Source organism: Puma concolor, chromosome B2, assembly GCF_028749965.1.
Source record: "Puma concolor isolate L17-30 chromosome B2, mPumCon1.1.hap2, whole genome shotgun sequence".
NCBI lineage: Eukaryota > Metazoa > Chordata > Mammalia > Carnivora > Felidae > Puma > Puma concolor.
The window spans coordinates 90,632,197-90,655,996 of NC_141671.1; the positions used below are offsets into that span (position 1 = coordinate 90,632,197).

The 23,800-nt window shown below is 36.2% G+C and overlaps 1 protein-coding gene across 3 annotated transcripts in view; it reads right to left on the reverse strand.

Annotated features, from left to right (window-relative positions):
* Positions 1–23,800, reverse strand: part of FBXL4 (F-box and leucine rich repeat protein 4) — an 82,252-nt gene that overhangs the window by 35,121 nt on the left and 23,331 nt on the right. For all 3 annotated transcript variants that reach the window (XM_086707471.1, XM_086707470.1, XM_025925244.2), the window contains 3 exons: positions 19,961–20,306; positions 11,698–11,942; positions 3,888–4,101 (listed from right to left, as the gene is read on the reverse strand). In XM_086707471.1, the coding sequence (XP_086563597.1) occupies positions 3,888–4,101; positions 11,698–11,942; positions 19,961–20,306 (805 nt within the window). The remainder of the gene's footprint in view (positions 1–3,887; positions 4,102–11,697; positions 11,943–19,960; positions 20,307–23,800) is intronic.

A 23,800-nucleotide genomic window follows, 5' to 3' on the forward strand; every position in this document is an offset into this window, starting at 1 on the left:
CTCGTATGTGGAATTTAAGAAATGAAACAAAGGAACAAAAGAAAAAAGGGACAAACAAAAAAAACACACTCTTAAATACAAAGAACAAACTGGTGGTTGCCAGAGGAACGGTAGACGGGAGGATGGGTAAAACAGAAAAAGGGGATCAAAAGTACACTTAACACAATGAGCACTAATGTACAGAATTGTTGAATCATTATATTGCATCCCTGAAACTAAGAAAAGAAAATGATTTTAACAATATATAGTCATATTCTATCAGTTTCTTGAGGTAAATTAAAGAAAACTGGATTACTTCATGATTTCCCGACACTTAGATGTTGTTGATATAGAACATTTCAAAAGCATCCCACAGGCTATACATTTTTTAAGGTATCTAATTTATTTTTTAAATTAACCAATTAATTAATTTTTATTCTCAAGTTAGTTAACACACAGTGTAGTCTTGGCTTCAGGAGTAGAACCCAGTGATTCTTAAAAATCACCATAGATGTAATAAGGTGCCTAGCAAGTTAGTATAATTTCTTGTCTTTATCCTATTTTTCTTCCTGAAGATTCACTGAATAATTAACTGTGCTATATTTCTTCTTAAAGTTAAATTTCACCGGAAAATTTTTAAATGAGGCATTATCTTGCTCAGAGGACCTCAGACTTTATAGTACATAGGCCAATAAAAGAGTTAATATATCAATAAAAATAAGGTATGGCATAATTTAAGAATGGACAGACCTACCCAAGAAAAGATAGCTGACAATTTTACACTCACAAATGGTAAGTCATTTCACGACAGACCAATTAAAACATGGGCCAACACTATACTTTAACATGCATTCGGGGATAACGGTCCTTTTATTTCACAAAAGAAGAATCTGGGAATATGAGAGGCTGTGTGACTCAACCTAGATCATGAAGCTTGTCACTGGGCCAGAACCAGAATAAGTCTTCTTTCCACTATACCAGGTTATCGGTTAAACTCTGGCTAAACATTGTGCCCCAAACTGAAAATACTGTATTAAACAGACGCTCTTATACTCACATACTTTCAGGCTTCCATAGATTAGAAAAAACGCCATGTCTATACAAGGGTATATACTCTGATCTACCAATAAAAAAGGCTATATACCCAGATGGTCGTATAGGTCAATTCTAGAACAGATAATTCCCATCTATCAAAGCGATTCCAGATCAAAGAAAAAAATGGGAGTTTCCCATATCATTTTGCTGCGTTGTCATAATTCTAGCCTCAAACCTGATAAAACAGCAGGAAAAGGAGAACTACGGCTCAATCTCACTTAATAAAGCAGATGTAAAAATTATTTATAAGTATAAATCCTTAAAAGGTACTAACTATGAACCAGGCACTGCTATAGAACTTCATGTATAGTAAATCATTTAATCCTCACAAAAACTCTCTGTGGTGCATACTATTATTATCTCCATTTTACAGGAGGGAAAGCTGAAGTACAGGAGGTCAAGAAACTTCCTCAAGGTAACAATTCATAAGTGATAAAGCTAGAATTCAAATTCAGGTTAATTTGGCTCCAAAATATTAGGAAATTAACCCAGCTTTGTATTAAATTAAAAACATGTAGGGAGGCAAGGACTATTCGACATAAGTCATTATATTGAGATGAAAGAAAAAAGATGAATGTATCAATGGAGGCTTAATATACATTTTTGATAAAATATTCTTAAGCAAACAAAAATTATAAAGACTATTTATCAGAAAGCAATATCAAACAACATATAAACTCAGTAAGCTGCATGAGGAGTTGTCTATTTAGTTCAATACTAAAGTTCCAGTGCCTAAAACAGTACCTAGCACATAATAGTCAAACGTTTGTTGTATAGATGTTTTTAAAATGAAACATTAATGACATTCTCACCACATTAAAAATAACACCGGTACACCTGTTATGACTCTATTGCTGCACATTATTTATTAATTTCTATCTAATAAAGCAACACTTTAAATACTAAAAAAGACAAGGTATAGTAATTTTGAGATTATGTAATCGTATCATTAGAAAATCCAAAAGACATAAATAAAAATTAGAACAATTATAAGCATTCAGGAAAGTGAGCAGATACAAGATAATGATACAAAAACAATGAACTTTAACAATAACCTATTAAAATTAAATAGAAAACAGTACCTGAGACTACAAAATGCAAAAGATAAACCTTTTAACTAGAAAGATACAAAACCTAAGTGAAGAAAACAACAATACGCTCTTTCTTGGACATAAAGCAAGGCTTACGCGACAGACAGGAAGCCTTATTAAAAAGCAAAATGAAATAAAACGAATACACTTCTGATAAAATCCCTTGCCAAAAGCTGTAAGTGGCAGAAGAATATACAAGGATTAAAAAAAAAAAAGGTTTAAAAGCTTAGAAATGAGACTTCCCCCACCATAGAGTAAAACACACTACAAAACTGCCATGATGGTACTATTATCACTACTACTATTTCATGCAGCTAATGTTTATTGAGAGTTTACTATGTTTTAGGCACCCTTTAAGCGCTTTACACATAATTTAATTCTCACAATGACCCTAATATCTGTATTTTTAGTCTCTCCATTTTAGAGAAAAGGAAACGGAAATACCAGAGGTTAAATACCAGAGGCTGACCAAGGTAACACTCAAGACAGGCAAGAGTTCGCTATCGTGGGAAAACTACCGGTATCCCATTTTGGAAAAGTAATTTGGTTATTTTATTCATTCATTTAATAAATACTTATCAAAGAGCCAATCTTTACCAAGTACTATTCTAGATGTTGGAAACACGGCAATGAAAAAGACAGACAAGGCTCCTACTTTCATAAAATTTATATCCCAGTGTAAGGAGACAGATAATAGCAAGAAAACAAAATCATTTCAGAGTGATACAGATGCTAGAAAGGAAATAATACTGGATAAAATGAAAGGAATGAGCCAGAAAGGGGCTACCTTTTTATCAATGTCCAAGAAGTGATCTCTGAAAAAAAAAAAAAAATACTTGAGTTGAACACTGAGCTAAGAAAAGGGCAGCCATGTAATAAGCTAGAAAACATTCTAGACAGGCAGAAGGGCTGGGACCAGATCAGAATGTTCAAGTAACAGAAAGAAGGCCAACATGACTGAAGAAAAGTAAACAAGTATATGACAGTAAGTGGCCCCTAGTAGGTCCCAGCCACATACTCTTTGATCCAGTAATACCACTTACAGGATTCTATCCTACAGCAATAACAGCATGTATATGCAAATTTCTGCACAAAACAATGTTATTGCTAGATAGTTTATAAAAGGAAAACAACTGGGAAAACCTGAATGTTGATCACTTGGGAAATGGCTGAATAGACAGATTATGGTATAACCTACACTACACAGTTAGTGGAAAGTGTCAGGTGGTATATGTAGAGATCTGGAAAAAAGTCCTAGAGATGTTACATGAAAAAAGAAAGTAGGTCAATATACATGACAAGATTCCATTTTTCATTAATGAGCCTCCTAAAATATGGTATCAAGAATTTTAACTCCTAAGTCTGGCCCTGGCTAAATTCCACTTTGCTTCTTAGCCCTCCTGCATACTATCATTCTGCCTCTTTTTCTAATTCATTCCCTGCCAGCATTTCAGCTCATGTCAGCCCATTGCTTATTACATGAACAGTATTACAAAAATTTTAAGAACACAGAGAAGAACCTCTTCCTATAATTATAAAAACAACACAATACACTTGAAATAACTTTGAAATGACTGAATCAGTTCTATTGATTTTAGAATAGTCAGGTGGCATCATAATCTATTTAAAAATCAGAAAGCACATTATCATGAGCAATTACAGGCAACTAAGTATTCAGTTGGCTATCACAGTAGCAAAGACATAAAGGATGGTTATTCTTACCTCTATTTTTGTTCTATAGAGAACAAGTCGTCTAAGACCGCATAATTTGGCAATGTGGTTGAAAGCTTGAGGTGGTAATTTATCACAGGATGAGAGATTTAAGTCCTGTAAATTTGGACACATCTCGGAAATAATCTCCAAGCAAGTTTCATTAAGAAAGTGGCTACAGGATAATTCCAGGCGCACTAATTCAGATCCACAAACCTTTAGAAACCTGTAAAAACAATGTTCCATGTGAATTTTGTAAAACTAAATGATACTTTTACAAGTACACTGGAATTACCTCAACTCTTAATAGGCACCTTCAGAAGAATGGATTTCTACTAGGGAAAATGTAAAGCTCATTTCACTTAAATTCTCATTTACTGCTTACCGAAATAGGCATGATTAGGCTAAAATAAATCAACCTGATATGATAAGATGTATTCACATCATAGAAAAAGTCAGCCAATGCTAAGTGAAAAATTAAGAAAGCAAAGAATGCATTTCTCCTATCTATCTAAAATTCACACCTGAGTTTGTAGAGCCAAAATCCAAAAACATAACAAAACTCTTAGAAGATATTTCCCCCTAAACAATATCCATTCAGTGCTGGATAATTTACTTTGAACATGACACACAAAGTGAAAGCTTTAATTAAATGACTTCAAAATACATCAGACTAACCTCCTCTTAACTAAGGAAATGTGGAATTGGTTTAACCATACTATTGTAATGTTCCTTATGTTTGTTACTATTTACCATACTGATGCTGAAATTATTACAAGATATTCAATTACAGCTTCGCGTAAAGCACACAGAAATTATTCAACACGGTGGACATAAAATTCCGTATCAGATTGGTAATAACAATATTTATCTTAGTTGCATTACAGATGGGGGGGGAACAGTCCTGTCCATAATCATCATCTGAAAATAATATAAAAGGAGATGTGAGTCTAAGAGTATCTGAATCCATGAAACTTTATCACCTAAGCAAATTGAACCCTTAAGTGTACCAAATCATCCCTGTCCAGGTCTCTCGACATTTTCTTGCCTATGACAATGTCACATCAGTGACATACTGTTAGTTTATTTATGTCACATCTTTTTTCCTCATTAGCTTTCAAATACACATATAAAATAAAACTGACTAAATCAATCACGAAAATAAAAGAAATAACACTAAAGCATTAATTTTTGGCCCTGTTCCACTACTTCCAAGCATGTGACCTTGGAAAAGGCATTTACCCAAGTCTTAGCATTTTCTCAGCTGTAAAAGGCAGACGAGAATTACATAACAGCACTCACCACACTGCCTCATGGTTTTGAACATCAAACAATATGTGAAAGCAGTTGGTAAAGGTCAAAGCACCCCACAAACATTAAAATAAAAGTTAAATCGTGGCCAACTCACATTCAAACAACAATAAAAAAATTCAGTTGCTACCAATTTATTTTAAATGTTGAAAATAACTATTGCCCACGCATCTTATTTACACCTGAACGCCATTTATTCTCAATCCAATGCAATATATGTTCTGTTCTCCCTAAATTCGCCCTTTCCTTTTAAATGCCAAATTCAGTGCCCTTTCTTTTCAGTGCTTGAATTACTTGACTTATTGTGGCATTTTGCACAACTGCCCATCCCTTCCTTAAGATTCCTTGACACTCCTCAAGCTACTCCCTCTCCCAGATTTCTTCAAACCCATCCCACTACGGTTACCTTTGCTAAGTTGAATTAGGTAAACTGCAATTCGCATCAATCACGTTCATTAATTCATTAAACAAATATTTATTGAGCTCCTAGTATGATCTAGGCATTTCTCTGGGCACTGGGGAGTTAGCAGTGGACAAAACAAAGTCCCTGCTCTCGGGCGGCTTACTACATTTTGGTAGGAGGCAGGCTATAAACAAGTAAATGAGTAAAACAAATAATAAGTGAAAAATGTGTCGGGGCGCCTAGGTGGCTCAGTAGGTTAAGCATCCAACTTCAGCTCAGGTCATGATCTCACGGTTCGTGAGTTCGAGCCCCGCACTGGGCTCTGCACTGACAGTGTTTGGGATTCTCTCTCTCCCTCTCTCTCTCTCTCAAAATAAGTAAATAAACTTTAAAAAAAAAAATGAAAAGTGTCAAGGAGGAAAGAAAAGGAAGGAAGGGCAACAGGAAGTATCAAGGGTAGACAGGGTGGTCGGAGACACCTCACTGAGATGAATCAAGACCCAAAGGAAGTAGCAGTACAAGCAAAGCAGGTATCTGGGAAAGAACTTTCCAGGCCGAGGGAAAGGCAAGCACAATGGCTCGGGGGCAGGATACCACACAGACTGAAGAAATGTGAAGAGACTAATGCGGGAGGTACAAAGTGAGGGGGAGATGAGGCGCAGGTCAGAGAGATAAGAGGCAGTTCATATAGTGTCTACGTTTTACTTTGAGGGGGATGGCCTTCTCAACCATCAGAGGGTCTTGAGCAGAGGAGTGACACAAACTCCTTGTGTTTTAGCAGGATCACTCTCGCTTCTAGGTAGAGGAGAGACTCAAGGGGAAGAGGAGTGAAAACGGGGGCAGTCAGGTCACAATATTCAGGAAAGAGAAGATGGTGCACGAGATCCAGGTGGTAGCAGTGAATGTGGTGCTCAATATTCAGGTTCTGGATCTACCTCAAAGGTAGGCAATGTATACTAATTATGACAGGGGAGCCTGGGTGGCTCAGGAGGTTAAGTATCTGACTTCGGCTCAGGTCATGATCTCACGACTTGTGAGTTCCAGCCTCGCGTCGGGCTCTGTGCTGACAGCTCGGAGCCTGGAGCCTGCTTCGGATTCTGTGTCTCCCTCGCTCTCTGCCCCTCCCTCCCCTACCCCTCTCTCTCACTGTCTCTCTCTCTCCCTCAAAAACGAATAAACATTAAAACATTTTTTTGAAATAAATAAATAATGACATACCTCTATACACTGAATTGAACTCAGGCTCATCTATTCCTTAACTACTACTTTTTTTTTCTCTCTCGCTTTTTTTTTTTTTTAATCTTTGTTTATTTTTGAGAGAGAGACAGAATGTGAGCAGGGAAGGAGCAGAGAGAGAGGGAGACACAAAATCCGAAGCAGGCTCCAGGCTCCGAGCTGTCAGCACAGAGCCCGATGTGGGGCTCGAACCCTCAAACCATGAGATCATGACCTGAGCTGAAGTCGGATGCTCAACCGACTGAGCCACCCAGGCGCCCCCTTTTTTTTTTTCTCTTAACCACAATTTCCTCCCTTACTAACTTATTTATATTGAGCTTTATAAGCTGCCTCAAATTCCACTTATGAAAATTTACTTGAAGAATTTATGTTTCCTCTATTCTTAAACAGACTAAATTCTATGGAGTCAGGGTATTTTTCCTGTAGGTTAAACTATTCCTAAGAAATGGGATAAAATTAACAGTTTTACCTAGCTTTGGGTATAAATAACAGTTATAGGTGGTTCTTCATATTTTTATAAACTAGCAACCTAGAAATGGATGTAGGGTTTCAGAGAACCTATTTTGATTTGATACTTCTACAAATATTTGAAGATTATAAAAGTTAAATGAGCACATTAACTCTTAAAATCTTTTGGCATCTTATCTCTTGAAGGTCTTCATTATTTGGCAAAGTACTTTGTTCTATAATTCTTTCCCAAATTGGACTTGGAATAGTTGGACATCCCTTTTCTCCTTACTCCCATTATTGAACTTTTCTCCTCTAAAGAATTTACAGGCCAATCAGCAGAAAACCAACCGGTTAACAGACTAGAAAACTTCCCAAATTGATTTAATGAATGGTAGAATTTGAAAGCACAATGAAGATAATGATCATGCCTGTACTACCCTTCTGACTTTCCCCATCTCTTTTATATTACATATTTTCAGTGTGAGTAGATTAGTCAATATCCCCATACTCTGTTTTCCTGAACTTACAGGATCTACACTACCTAATTTTTCATGATCTCTCCAGTTCAAGAAGGGAGAAGTAGCAGCAGAGTCAATTAATTAGCTGAACACAACTCTCGTTTCTTTCCTTAATGCTCCTCATTTAAATTTTATTTTAATGCATAATTACATGTATGTTTTTGTCTTGGTCATGTATTCATTCATCTCAATCATGACACTGGTCACTCAAAATGAGAACTAAGCTTCTTTATTTCCTACAGCCTATTCATTCCACGGTGTGAATTCTCATAAAGTATTTCTTGATATTGGGGGTATTATGAGAAGACTTAATTTCACACGAACAATCCCAAACTAGGTCTCCTGCTGTAAGAAAAGAAATAAATGGCTTATCCTTATGTGGTGAATTAATTTGTCCAGAGTAATGTAAGTACATAAGAAGTAACTTACTAAATGGTAACTTGCAGCCTAAAATAATAAAATCACATGAATGAATGATTTGAGTTTACTCATCAAAATAAAAGACACTAATCCTCACACTTGCCTGATGTATAAAGGTAAGGGGAGAATTAAACACAAATATCTATGGCTTCTGATTCCTAATTGTACATTTTGTTAGCTGACTCTCACTGAGTTTTATAAAATAGCATATTTAAGATAATCTTTAATCCCATGTAATTTGGAACATTATTTAATACATCTGATCCAAAATAAAGCCGTTAAAAACAAAACTTGTTGGCAGGGGAAAAAAAGCCTTAAAGTTGTCTCCAATCTCTGGGAATTGGACATTCTAAAAGACAACTGTATAAAGCACAGGTAGGCAACTGAGTAAACAAATAAACAGGCAATGAGCTCTTTATCCCATAAAATTGTAGCTCTGTGTCAAAACATCTAATAAAGTTCTAGAAACTAAAAAGTATCCAAGAATGTTTTCTAAAGGAAACAATGAGAGGAGTCAGGGGTAAAAATCTCTGCATAGCTGAGGTGGAGATCAAGGTGATTAATTTGGGCAACTATCCGAAGAAAAATAGTAGTGGAAAAATAAACCTAAGGCTTTTTGAGCGTCAGAGTGATATGATTAAGCCTCAGAGCACAAACAGGCAGGGGGGCAAAGAAATATCCAAGACTTTAGGGAACTGTATTATAAAAGAAAAGTGGAATTATAAAAGATGTGATTTTAATGAGTAATGATATGCATGAGCAGTACTTGAAGTTGCAAATCACAAATCTGGGGATAGAATAGGATTTTAATAACTGATTAAAACTTTTAAGTTCTTGTCATTCCGATTCAACCTATTTTCCTGCTCTTCTGAATAATATAAATTCCTAAAAAGTTCTTTGAAATCCAGTTAAACAGTTCCAACTTGTGAGGATAAGGTTTTTTGGCAACAAAAATAAATGGTATCAAACTTTTCCCAAAGACTTACTCATCATCACTGGTCTCTGGTTTAAAAATGTACTTTTTTTCTTTAAAGTATTATAAGTAAGTCTTCTTCACAGTAATGAGCATAAATAGACCGTACTTATTCACAGATTATTCATTAATAATCAAGCCATGAATATTTATTGTTTATTCTGGGAATGCTGCCTACAAGGCATAATGACTATCAATTCGGCAGTCAAGTCAAGGGGGCCAACAGCAATCAGTAGGCAAAACTCCAATATCTCCCACCCAGAAAAGAATTCTCTCTTCTCTCCCTGGTATTTAAACTTTTTACTTTCTTAATGGGAACAAGGACTATGCTTAAAGGAATGCTATCAAGATTTATAGTTTTGCTATCTGAAATACTACAGTAAAATATGGAAAACTTAAATGTATGTATGTACCTTCGTGATTATTTAAACAGCCCCACAGCAACTAACGTGGCTGAATTGAAAATGGAAGAGAAATTGCTAGAGAGAGAGTAGATTGGAGATTTAGTCTTGCAGATCTTTATCCCTTATGAGTCTAAAATTAAAAAGTAGCATTACTAAACTTTCTTCTTACAACTTATGTCTCTGCTCATGCATCGGAATGAGCTACATAAAGGGAGTTTTAAAACAATGATTTAATATTACTGTTACATTTTACTCAGTATATCACGGTCATATGCAACATTTTCCCAAAAAAGCTGGGCTTCAGCTGTTCGCCATCAATGTTTTCTTTAATGTCTACACTCATTAGTTGTCAGACTGTTATTTTATTAATTTTATTAATAAAAATATAGGATGTTTACATGTTTATCTTTATATCTTTATCATTTCTGTAGCCTGATGTAGGACTGTGTTCAACATCTCTTGTTGTGGCCAACAACACTCACTATAATTCCTTATACACAAAGGGTGAAAACAGACAATAAATTCCCAGCAGTGGGAAACATTAAGGAAAGAGCTACAAGAGGAATGAAAATACCTGAAAGGTCCTAAGAATGTAAAATAATGCTTACTGACACAGTTATTCTAAGAGTCAGTTAGCCCTGATTTCTGACCTTAGGGCCTGCTCTAAATACCCACAGTTATCATTAAGCTCAGTTCTTGGTCCTATTAGCAGAGAGCACGATTTTCAAATGAAGCGTATGTATCTGGGCCAAGGGGAAGTAGAAAGGATTAAGCTGTGTTCCACTGGATTGCTGTCAAATATCTAGCAATTTTTAAAATGTGGATTCTACAAAAATTCACCAGAATCACACTGCCAAAAAAGAAATGTCCATTTTTCTACGATAGACATCTCCTCTTAAGAAAATTCACATAAGGGAAACCATTTTGTATACATAGCATGTTATGAAACCGTTATACCCTCCGACCCACCACACCATAATGTTTTATCGAAGAACTCCTTTCCCTGGCTCTATTTTTGGAGGAAAAGAAAGGAACTCGGTGCATCCATGGTTTCAACATGTGCCATAAGCCATCGCTGCTTGTGTTTATTTTTTACTTTGATGCATAAACTATCAATATTAGCACTTTGAACACATTGTGACATTAGTTATCTCATCTGAATCTTATGCTATCAAATATTTATTTTTGGAACTGCATCTTTATTTTTATAGTCTAGTCAAGGGAAAACAAGGCTCAATATACAAATTTCTAATTCATAAACCTCTGTTTAAGAATGTATCCACTGAGGATGCGTGAAGGGAGAGCTGTTGTTCATTTTTAAATTCTAAAAACGGGACAGAAAATTATTCATTAATCAAAAATCACAGGTAATTTCCCCAAAGTTTCTACTCCTTCATTATTTAACTTAATGAAATGATGGGATTAGAGTGTAACATACAATGAGAATAACTCTCAGCAAGGTTAAGAGAAAAACACCTGTTTGTATCATAAGAAAAATTAATATGGCATTACTAAATGAATATGCACTTGTGCAAGCTTTCAAATGTTTAACAGGTGACATTTAATAGTAAGGAAATGAAATGCTTCAATAGAAAGGAGCAGAAACACCTGGGCAGGTCTGCAAGTGTGGTCGCCTACTTAGCATGCAATTGCATTTTCAACATAATTAGTTTAAATGAGCTTCTAAATTTGGGTGATGTATTGCACATGTAATTAAGATTTAATTAAAAATGTTCTATAATAAATTGTTTTCCATTTCTGACAAATCACATTAGAGAGGTGGATTTTGATTTGGAAATAGTTTTTAAAATGTGTTAATCATCTATGCCGAAAATATGAGAAAGAAAAAAAAGGGGGGGGGGCTCTGTTCAAAGTTACTTGGGATTTAAAACATATGAGGTAAAGGGAAGACTTTCCTTTTATCTCATTATAAAGTTTCGCTGAAGGGGATGAAGAAACTTACTCACGTTTATAAGCAGAACACGATGATACACAGAATGGATCTCCTTTTTATTTCGTATATACGTATGGTATATGGTAGATACTTTCGAACTTTGGTTACGGAAAAGACCACGTAGTAACGACCGCAACAAGGCTTGGCACTAACCTGCTGAATCCTGCAACAGAGATGAAGCCCCTGTTCCCAGTCCAAGACAAATTGAGCCACTGAACAAGGGTGCAGCGAGCCTGCAGAAATTCCAGAGAGGTGTCATTTAGTTTTGCCCAGTACGGCTGCAGATTGAGGTGGATGTACTGTAGAGGATCACAGCAGTGCTGGTTCAGTAGTTTGCAAGTCTGTGCTAGTCTACACAGGTCTGGCAGTGTAAGATGGTTCAGAATCAGTTGAATGAGCTACATCAAACAGAGAAACCAAGACCATCAGGACGGAGAAACAGTATCACGTAAGTACATCACATGGTCTAATAAAGAACAATCGTATCAAATTTGATGACAGTGTCTTCATACTAGATAAACCAAGATTCATCCGAATTATCCAAATTAGAAGAAAGCATTCATGCATAAGACTATATTACATTTCAAAATTGTTTACAAGGTACTTCAAGTTCAGATTGACTACTCATTTTTTTCCAGTATAAACAATTTGGTAATCAATTTTTCATGGACTCAACATTTACTGAACATCTACAGCCCAGCAAGCATGGTTACGGAAGAGAGCTCCGACTTCCAGAGTTTTGCAGGGCCCAGTGGGAACTGGTTAGTGCAATAAGATGTTTTAATAGCTTCGAAAAAGAGGAGCATAGGCTGCTATGGAAGATAAGGCCTAACCTCGAAGGAAGAGTGTATTTGCACAAGGAAGGCTCAGCTTTAAAGGGCGAGAGGCAAACGAGGTGAGAGACTAGTTAGTGGTAGGGTCTGGGCTACTAAGAACTTTAATTTATTCTGAAAGCAAGAAGGAGTCTTGAAGGGATATACACTGCAGAGTGACAGGGTCAGATTTGTGTTTGGAAAGCCCATTGCAGAGAGTACTACTGGAGGCACGGAGGCAGGGAGGCAGGGAGGCAGAGAAACCGGTCAAGGAGCGATTACAGAATTCCCAGAGGAAAGAGAAACCACGGGCCTGCTAGCAGTGATGATGGAGTAGCACACAGATACAAAAAGTATTAAAGGGGAGAAATCCAAGGGATTTTTACCTCTAATTAAAATCGTTTTCCTCGAACTAGTTCAAGATTTGTTTTTTCTTGACGGTGCACAATTTGGGGTTTCTAAACTAATACTGTTGAATAGCCTATTCTGAACCAAGAAACACAAAGAAAAAAAAGACCAAATATTTGCTAAATGGTAAAAATCTTTAGATGAGAGAGAATATTGAGTTTCTTGCTTAACGCAGTATGTTTATCTAGCTACATTTTTGTTTTGCAAATATGCCCCTTAACCCAAATGCTGTTCTTCTATTTATTTGACTACGTAAACCCAATACTAGTTTCAGGTCATAATTTCACTGTTTTAGGCCAAAAGATTACAAAATAGTGACAACATGATATTTAAAATAAGCATAAAGAGTGCATAAAGTATGAACACTGCTAACTAACATAAATATTGTGCTCCGTGAGGCTTGGAGGGTTTTTACTATTTATTTTTAAGACTGAATTAGACTTTAAAAATATTAAGAGTATGTGTTATAAAAAAAAAACAACAGGGAAATATAAGGAAATTAAAAATTAGTCTAAAATCTCATCACCCCGATAACAGGTAAACTGCTGACATGTAAAATATTACACAAACAAAAAGAAAATTCGGGTAAAACATTAGAAAAACCAAACACTGAAGAAGGGTAGTATATGAGAAGTTTCTCCCTATCTATCCTCAAATCTAACAAACCCTCTCCCCATTGGTAAGCACTGTTCATTTTTCTGATCTCTTCCAGACAAATATGCATGAATATGTATAAAATCCTATGTATGAATATGTATAAAATATGTATGAAATCCTATTTTGGATTTGCACTAAAAGCTATACCTTGCTTTTTTCATTTAATAATTTATCTTGTAGGCATCTTTTTATCTGCACATAGAAATCCACCCCATTCCTTTTTAAAGATGTGGCATACTATTCAACTAATTTCTCACACGGAGTTCCTGGGTTTTTCCCCATCGCAAATGATACTGCAATATCATTGTGTGTGTGCATATTTGGCAAAATTTGCAAATATACCTCAGGGTATTTGCCCTTCAGAGCATCAATTTACTACAAACAGTGTAAAAAAGTACCCATTCACGGATGTCCTAGACAGTACTGGTATCAATGCTTTAAATCTTGCCATTCTGAAAGCAAAAAAGGAAGAAACAAGAACAAAATAGTGTGACACTGTTGTTTTTTATTGCTGTTCTTTTTTTGTTTTTACTACAGAAATGTAACCCTTTGCCAAGGGAGTTGCCAAAGTTTCTTTCTTCTGATCTGTTTCTGGATTCTATTGTTCCATTTATTTATTCATTATTTCTCTCTTATCAATAGCCCTGTGAGTCAAATGAGTTTTGTTCTAATTTTTTAAAAGTTTATCTGTGGGAGTGCATTGGATTGTTTGGTTGCAAATGAGACTCTATCTTCTTCTTTGTTGACCCACAAATATCAGTCCTATAGCTTCATAATATGCTCTGTTATCTGGTGGGACTAGTGCCCCCCTCTAGCACTCTTCTTTTCCAGAACTTTCCTGAGTATTTTCATGTTTTTCAGGTGAACTTTTCAATTAAAGAACAAAAATTCTGTTTGTATTTTAATTGGGACTTCATTGAATACATGAAGGAAAACTGACATCTTTACTTCATTGTATCTTCTTATTCAAGGGCATGGGATGATTTATCATTTAATGATCTTTTATGTTCCTTGAGTTTCTAAAGCTACTGACTTTTGTCTATTAACTTTGTAACCTGCCAACTTTACTTATTGTTCTTAATAGTTTTTAGTCTAGTCTCTGAAGTATTCTAGTACAGAATCCTATCATCTAAAAAATGATGATGATTTTAAAGCCTCCTTTCCAAAAATTATGCCTTTTCTTTCTCACATCTTCCAGCATTGGCTAGTACTTCCAGAACAATGTTAAGTAACATTGTTGTCTTGTTCCTGGCTTTAATTTAAATGTGAGCCACAAATGTGATACACATATAATTTCAAATTTTTAGTAAATATTTTTTTTAAGTCAAAAGACTATAGTTAATAATACTCTATTGTATACTTGAAGGTTGCTGAGAGTAGATCTTAAGCATTTTCAACACAAACAAAAAACGAGAAATAACGATGTGAGGTGATATATGTGTTACTTATCTCGATCTTGGTAATCGTTCCACAATGTATATGTGTATGAAATCATCATGTTGTACACTCTACATATATACAATTATATTAGCCAATTATTCCTTAATGAAGTTAAGAATAAAGGCAAAGTAACAGGTAATATTAAATATATTTAATAACATATTAAAAACGATCATTTCAACATGTAAATCAATATAAAATTACTGAGATATTTTATTCTTTTTTTTTGTATGAAGTCTTTGAAATCCTGTATTTTACATTTTCAGCACATCTCAATTCAGACCAGCCATATTTCAAGTGCTCAACAGTACATGTGGCTAGTGGCTACCATATTGGATAATGCATTTCTAGTGTTCGATAATTAAGTATGTTAGCTTTTGGTTAATGATATTTGGTAGTAGACAATTACTATCATATAGCTTAACAAGGTATTTATTTTTTTAACAGAGATGGATTAAAAATTTGGATATCTGTCCAGCTGTCATTTGTCAACCAATTTTGTATATCCACTAAGATGATATAGGATTTTTCTCCTTTGACCTAGTACTATGGTATTATTATATAATTCTCTGATACCAAAACACTCTTGAATTCCAGGAATACATGCTGAATGATTTTATTGTATTATCTTTCAAAATAAGTCTATTTATTTTATTTGTTTGCTGAAGTACAATTGGTCTGTGGTATTTTTAGGTACTATAATGTTATACTGGCTTCATTAAAAAGTTGAAAACTTTTCTTTTTCTTTATGCCATGAAATAATTTAAATAATATAGGATTTATCTGTTTCTTAAATGTTTGAAAGAACCTATGAGCCACCTGGACTTGGCAATAGTAGGACCTTAAATATTTGTAGAATGAATTAAAAATCCATTGGTTTAACTATAATATTAAAAGTTATTTCAAGAGAATTTGTAAAGGCAGTTAGCGCAAAAAGGCATTAAAAATTAAGTATATCTCTGTATCAGAGGATCAATAATTTACTTTTTCCAGATGATTTGTAATTTAAATAATACCCAGCAATTTCTGGCATTGTTCCAAACAAAAGTCACCAATATGAAAATATGTAGATTTTGTGTGAAAACATTCTATGGTAACTTAATATTACATTTTAAGCAAATATCCAAATAGAAAAAGAATAATGAAAAGTCACTGAGACCATGACACTGACATGTGAAAATGCACTTTGGGATTTTGATTAAATGAGAGATAACTGGTTTCAGGCCTACAGGAGAATACCCATTAATCATTATTTGTCTAGTGTCTATAAAAACATGTTTTCATACAGGGGTATCCCAGCATGAAGTACCATTTGCTACCACAGTGAGTGCAGGATGTGATGTTGGCAAGGGCTCAATTGTGCCCTTATTTTCAACTGTGGAAACACTCACTTGATATATTTAAATGTTGGGGTTTTTTTCACTTTAAATAATTTAGATTATCTTATTTTTTTTTTAATTTTTTTTTTTTTAACATTTATTTATTTTTGAGACAGAGAGAGACAGAGCATGAACGGGGGGAGGGCCAGAGAGAGAGGGAGACACAGAATCGGAAGCAGGCTCCAGGCTCTGAGCGGTCAGCACAGAGCCTGATGCGGGGCTCGAACTCGCGGACCGTGAGATCGTGACCTGAGCGAAGTCGGACGCTCAACCGACTGAGCCACCCAGGCGCCCCTAGATTATCTTAAAAATAATTTGGGTAATTTTTTTTTTTTTTTAATTTCTCCTTTTAGTCACCGTGAGATCGTTCAGTGTTCTGCAGCATTAACTCTCTGTGCAATGTACTCTGCTTTCATCATGGCTGGTTAATGTTCTCAGGACTACAGATTCTGTCCCTCACCTTCTCCCACGTGCCCTTGTTGTATTGACCAAACCCCTTGCCTGTATTGGAAGCTTTCCCTCTCTACTGCCTCCTTCCCTTCAGCCTAGAAACATGCTGAAACCTCTCCCAAACTGCATCACAAACAGAAAACTTCCTAATCTGCTGCTTCCTCCACCATTTGTCTTTTCTCCTTTTAGAAGGCAAGTTAGAACAGATAATACCTCTAATTCATACTTTCCTTCATTTTGATATGCCTTTTTTGAGTGCCATACAAAGGGGTGGAGTGTTAGTCAAGATGACAATATTATTCATTATTGGTGGACAGTCTTATCCATGTTACAGCCCCCAAAGTATATTAACAGAAGTATTTTTCTGCTTACACTCAAAGTAAACAGTTTTTGTCTCTGCTTCTTTCTCCCTCCTTTATGCCTTAACCAAATATGGCAAGGTTTTCTCATCCCTCACCTTATGTTCATGGCTCCACTGAACCGATAACAGTAAAGGATTATCAAAGATGTCCCAATAACCAAAACCTGTGGGCACTTGTAACTTAGCTCTCTGCAGCCATGTGGCTGACTAGGTCCTTTTTGTGTTTTCTAGGCCTCCTCTTGCTTTGCTTTTAAGACTCTCTCATTGTTATCCCAAGCGCCTTTTCTGACAGGTCTTCTCTATGAGACTCTTAGATGTTAGTATTCCCAGAATTCTGCCCTTGGCCCTTTATTCCCACTCTACAGAGTGTCACCAGTTAATTTTATCTACCATGATGCCCCTCTCCTCTTTCAAGTGGACTCACTCAAATGTAAACTCAGACCTCCCTCCTGCATTTCAAACTGAAACACTAACTGCCTACTGTCCTCAACCAGACAGTGGAGATGCTTTGATGAATCACAGGCACCTCAAAGTCAGTATATCCTTCCCACCTTCACCCACTGTTTTATGATTAATGGCATGTCGATCCACTTAGTCATTTCAACCAGAAACCTAAAAGGGTCTCTGATGTTCTGCTTCGTCTGTAGATAAACGTTTACTACTTTCAATTCCTACCTCCTGATCTCTGGAATATTTCTCCCACTCATCTCCCTTCCAAATCTTCCAATGTCCAGGCTTCATCATTTTTTGCCAAAATTACAGCAGTAGTTTCCTAACTGGTGTCCCTGCTTCCCCACCCTGACCTCCTCTTGCCCTATTCTTCATTTACCAACACAGTTATCTAAGACAGAAATCTCATTTTGTTATTCTCATTTTTAAAATAAATAAAATAAAACCTTCAATGTTTCCCTAATGACCACAGAAAAGGTTCACTCTCTTGTTTATACCATGACACATATGAAAGACGAAATTTACACGAAGGCCAAACACCTGGGCAATTATTCTAATTGTGGGCCAAGAAGTGTGCAAAAATGCCTACATATTGTGGATGATTCCTGGAATGTTAGCTATTCCACACCATTCTCTCCCATTCAGAAAAGCATTATGAATACAAGACAACACAAGAAAGTGAGTGTGAAACTATTACAGGTATAATCTTGGATCTGCTCTAATTTTTCATCAAAAGTAAACTGATGCAGCAGTGATGCAGGCCACATACTGCCAATGCTAGACTGTCCCAATCACTGTCATCTACATGAATGGTGTCCTGGGGAGTCAGGCACCGAGGCAGTCCTAAGCCTCCATCCAATTTCATCCTCTGCAGCCATCTTGTTCCCAAACGGGTTACAAAGTTATACTTCCTCTCCCCTCTGTACATTCTCTTCCCTCTGCTGGAAGTTCCCCTCAGGTGTTCATCTGAATGCTACGTGTCAGCATTTTATCAGGTCTGGATAAAATTCAAACAAACACTGTTCAAATGTATTGGCCAAATTTAAGTTTCTGTTTTGTCGTTTTAGGAAAGGGGTGAGAATCAAATAAGTGCTTTTGTTTCTTCCTGATGAACTGTTCCCACTGCTGTGAGGACAGCTGCTCCTTGAAGCCCTGGGCAACAACACTGTCAGCACCCTACCCTCCTCTCTTTCCCCAGCTCAACTCTTCCTTCACCTTTCCCCAGTCCTCCCATTAAGGGCCAGAGCGTCTTGTCCCATCCGTGAAGCTTTCTTTCTGTAACACAAGACTTGACCTAGACGGCCTGGGTGGGGTCCTGTTCGTGGCTTACTGACTCAATTACCTTGGATCCTTCGCTTCATCTTTATGTGGCAACTCTAGCTACTTCGCAGGACACGACAGCATTTTAACCGCCGAATGGTGCACAGGCATTGTAGTAACCATTAGGCTTTAAAGAGACTATCTTGCTGTTCTATGCAAGTTAAGCTACTTGTGTTACTACAGTGAAAGCTGAAATACCCACCAATTTGGAAGGCGGCCAGTTTAAATTGGCTAAAATTTGCGTTATAAACACAATAAACACAAAAAACACCATTTTTCTTAAAAAGTTTTGGTTACATTATTTTTAGCCACACACAGCAGTTTGTTAGCAGGGGATAGAAATGCCTGGCAGGATCCCCCACCACCAGGGGGTGTGCTTCTGGCATATGATGCCTCGGGGCCAGGGACGCTAAACATACTGCAGAAAGGTGCCTGCAAAGACACACTGAAAATAAGACTTTAAGTAAAGGCACTCTGCACCTGCCTAGACCAAAAATTTCAGCTAGCCAGAAGGATATAAAAGAGAATTGGTATAGAAGCATAAAGGAGACTTGGAGAAACTGTGGACTATCAAAGAGAATAGGCATCCTTCTCATGGTCTTATTAATACTCTAATGCAAAACAAAAGCAGTAAAATTACTTAAACAATTTTGTCCAGCTTTTTCAAAGTCAAAATACAGGTGACCCTTGAACTACAGCAAGGGTTAAGAGTGTCAACCTCCCCTCCACCAGTCGAAAATCCATATATACTTCTGACTTCCCCAAAAGTCAACTACTAATAGCCTACTGTTGACTTGAAGCCTTACAGATAACATAAACAGTCAAGCAACACATTCTGTATGTTAAACATAGTATGTACTATATTCTTAAAGTGACGTAAGCTAGAGAAAAGAAATTGTTAAGAAAATCCTGAGAAAAACACATGTATCATACTATACTATAAAAAAATCTATATCTAAGTGTACCCACATAGTCCAAACCTGTGTTGTTCACAGGTTGACTGTATATGATACATGACATTATGTACACCATACCAATGTTTCTATTTCTCCGATATCTAGCAAAATAAACATTAATACCTAAACATTTAAAAATTGTAGTGTTATGTCCAATATTGCTACTGATTATCTTTGGCTTACCTCATAAGGCAGTTTATCAAAATATCCATTATTTGGCCCTTCCCTGAGGGCAGTACTGCTAAACTTTTTGTTAAGACTGTCCATTCCACAACCATCCTTTTCTTCATAGTCATCATCTTCTAGATCATTCATGTCAATAAGTGAAGTCTTGAGAGAAAGCACTGGCTTGTCCTTCGTACCATGTAACACGACTGCATCTAATTCGGTGTAATAATCCAGAAGAGAACTATTTACTTCCAGCCGTATAAGGTTTGTGGGAAAATTTATCTGCTTAATACAAGGTTTAAATTGGCGAGCCTGGGAAGCATTCACCTTCGTCGGTCTCTCTGACCAAAGAATCTCCCATCTGCCAAAGAAAGAAACTTACCTATAATACACTTTAGAATGAGATTTACTGTTACCTTAAGGTTATGGCCCCACGCCCAAAACGTTATAGTGTGACACACAAAGGTATTAAATAAGGTGAACAGAATCAAACACAAGTGTTGTTTCCCGGATGTAAACAAATTTATAAACTAAATGTCATAGACCTTGAAATATTTGTACTACTTGAATTATTTTCCTAACGTCCTAGAAAGTACTTTTTTGCAAATTCCATACCAGTCAGTCAGAAACTGGAAGAGCTAGCGTTACATGAAGAACACCACTCAGTTTTAAAGGAAAAGGAAACCTGAAGTCAGAATGAGGCACACAGGAGGAATTAAGCTCTGTTGTGTACATGTCCTAAAACCAACAGTGGAAACCAAAATGATCATCTTGTCACCCCAAGCTCTCCTTTTCCAGCTTCTCCATTTCTGTTACTGGTGTCACACAAACTCAACACTTCCATTATCTTTGATTTTCTCTTATCGAGTCATTAAGTTTTGTCAATTTTTTCATGAAATCATCCTTTTTCTATGCTCTTCTTCTAAATTCTCATTGTTCTCCTCTTTTAGTCATCTGAGTGTGGTCTCTATCTGGCAAGTACCTAACACATAACAGATAAATAATATCTTCTCTACTCCTCCAAAACGAACTCTACTTTCCAGCCAGATTAATCATTACCTTCCAGATAATAAACTTATTTCTGCTTTTGTGTCTTTGCTCATGTTGTCTCCCCACGAAGAAATGCCCAGTTTGCAATTATCTGCCCATCTCTTCTTCAAGGCCCAACTCAGATTCCATCTCTTCATAGAAGTCTCCTAATAAAACTAATCTCCCAAATTATGTAAAGATTCTTCATAACCTAGGATCATCAGATATGTAATATTCTTCCACATGTGTCACAAGTAACCATTTCTCTAATACTCTTTCCAAATACATCAGAAAACAATTAGAAACACAGAGAAAAAAAAATACTTCAATAAAAATCTTTCCATTTCTAATTATTGACTTTAGCTACAGAATTTTTTTTTAATAAATTTTTTTTTTTGAGACATAGAGAGACAGAGCATGAACGGGGGAGGGTCAGAGAGAGAGAGGGAGACACAGAATCTGAAATAGGCTCCAGGCTCTGAGCTGTCAGCACAGAGCCCGATGTGGGGCTTGAACTCACGGACCGCGAGATCATGACCTGAGCCAAAGCCGGACACTCAACCGACTGAGCCACCCAGGCGCCCCTACAGAATTTTTTTAATACGGATTTTATGTCAAGACTAAGAATATTTTTAAATCTGAATACATACTACAAACTGCTTTCAAAGAAGCTTATGCTAATAGTATACAAGAATGACTACTGAAAGTATTATTTATTTTTTTTCTCTTTTTTTTTTTTTTTAAACGTTTTATTTATTTTTGAGACAGGGAGAGACAGAGCATGAACAGGGGAGGGTCAGAGAGAGGGAGACACAGAATCCGAAACAGGCTCCAGGCTCTGAGCTGTCAGCACAGAGCCCGATGCAGGGCTCGAACTCACAGACCGCGAGATCATGACCCGAGCTGAAGTTGGCCGCTTAACCGACTGAGCCACCCAGGCGCCCAGTATTATTTATTTTTAAAAACAATCTCTAATTTCATGGTAAGCCATATCTCCACATGACAATTTATAATTCCCTGATTACTAACAATATTTAAAATATTTTCATAAACTTATTAATCATATGAGGGTTTTTTTCCTCTAATATATTGCCAGTTCATTTCCTTGGCCCAGTGACCTATTAAGATTTAAGTAAAAACTGATTACGGTAAGACATTTAGGAAACCGAAATAGACAAAAAAGTGTGAGTCATCAACATGTAGGTACCCACATGGTCTTTAAGCCAAGATGGCAGCAAGAAGGGCATACGGGGAATGGAGAAAGGAAGCATGATCATATCTACCTGTGGGAATAAAAGCACACAGCAGAAGCTCACAGGGATCATAGTAAACGGATCACTACCCACTATAGTAGGAACTTTCGCACTTACTAGAAGCTTTATAATCACCTCATAGTTGCTACTTTTGCTGGTTCTTTCCTGAAAATTAGAAACAAAACTCATCAAACACAAAGAGCCTGTGAGTCCCATATCTGGAGACAACATGAGAGTTAAGAGTGGAGAGACAGGTCCCACTCTATGACCCACCTTGACAAACTGGGGAAGAGTTCTACTCTAAGGAGTAGAGCAGGTTGTGGCGGGTATAAGAAGGAAAGGAAGGCAGGCAGGCTGGGCATCTTCCTCTTCCTGTGACATGGCAGTCAAGCACACTTGGAATGCCAGCCTAGACCTGGGCACCCCTACAGATTAATCGCAAAACTCTTGAGGGTTCCTAACAGTTCTGATCTGAACAATCTCACATAAACTTATGCATTTACATAAATGCATGTAAAGGAACTGACGTATGAATCATTTAAAACCATGCTGGTAGGAAAATGCATTCCTAATTTTGAACAGTATATTTCCACGAATCAGGAGGTAAACGGTTTTATTCATTCTTTTGTTGCCATGGCAAAATGACATCAGATGATGTTAGAGAAATGTCTCATGTCTAGGAAAGAAGGACCAGTCAGGACCCTTTGAAATAACTGCCTGTACTGGTTCACAACACATGTGATCTTAAACCCAGTCTGTTTTATTATTTAGCTTCAATGAGGAGTTTTTATGAAGCTTAACAGGAAACACTGAAAATGTGACATAGAAATCATCTGTGCCAGATCCTTTGCAATAAATAAATACAGCTAATACATGCTCTTCATGTGCAGTTTGAACTGCGCTATGATGTAAATTACATTATAAATGTACAAATATAAGATTAAAGAAAAGCATTGACTAGAGCAGCAATATTCTATGTTAATAAGGTATTAATCTACTAAAGTCTTCCTTACCTACTCTGCAGAATGGACAAGGCTAGATGATGCTTCAAATTGACTTCCTTAACTTTTGTGGTATATCAGGATTAATGCTATTTTAGCATCACTTTTGCTTTTGAATATTATATATTTACCTATACATATAACTTAAGTTGTAAATGTGACAGTATACTTAAAGGAGAACATCTTCATCATCTTATCAGTGTTTAGAAATATTTAAAAATATGTCTAAATATAAAAACTTCCAAGTATCTAAATTAGTTATTTATATTTCACTTTTGTCTTGATAACCTAAAAAGTAACAAAAAATTATGAAAAGAAAAATTATTTTATAGGTCTGTGGCCATCTGAATTAAGTTAACATTAACTATGAGATCAATCAAATTGATCCTGAGGTGTGTGTATTAAAGTGAATTTTTATTTAAAATTTCTTAATAGAACTAGAATGTATTATTTCAAAGTTAGCAAGAGAAAGGTATCTATTTTATCCAACAAGAAAATATGCCAGTATTATTTTATTCTGGAAAACTAAAACCAGAATCTTAAAACCTAGTCCATGAAAACAAGCAAATACA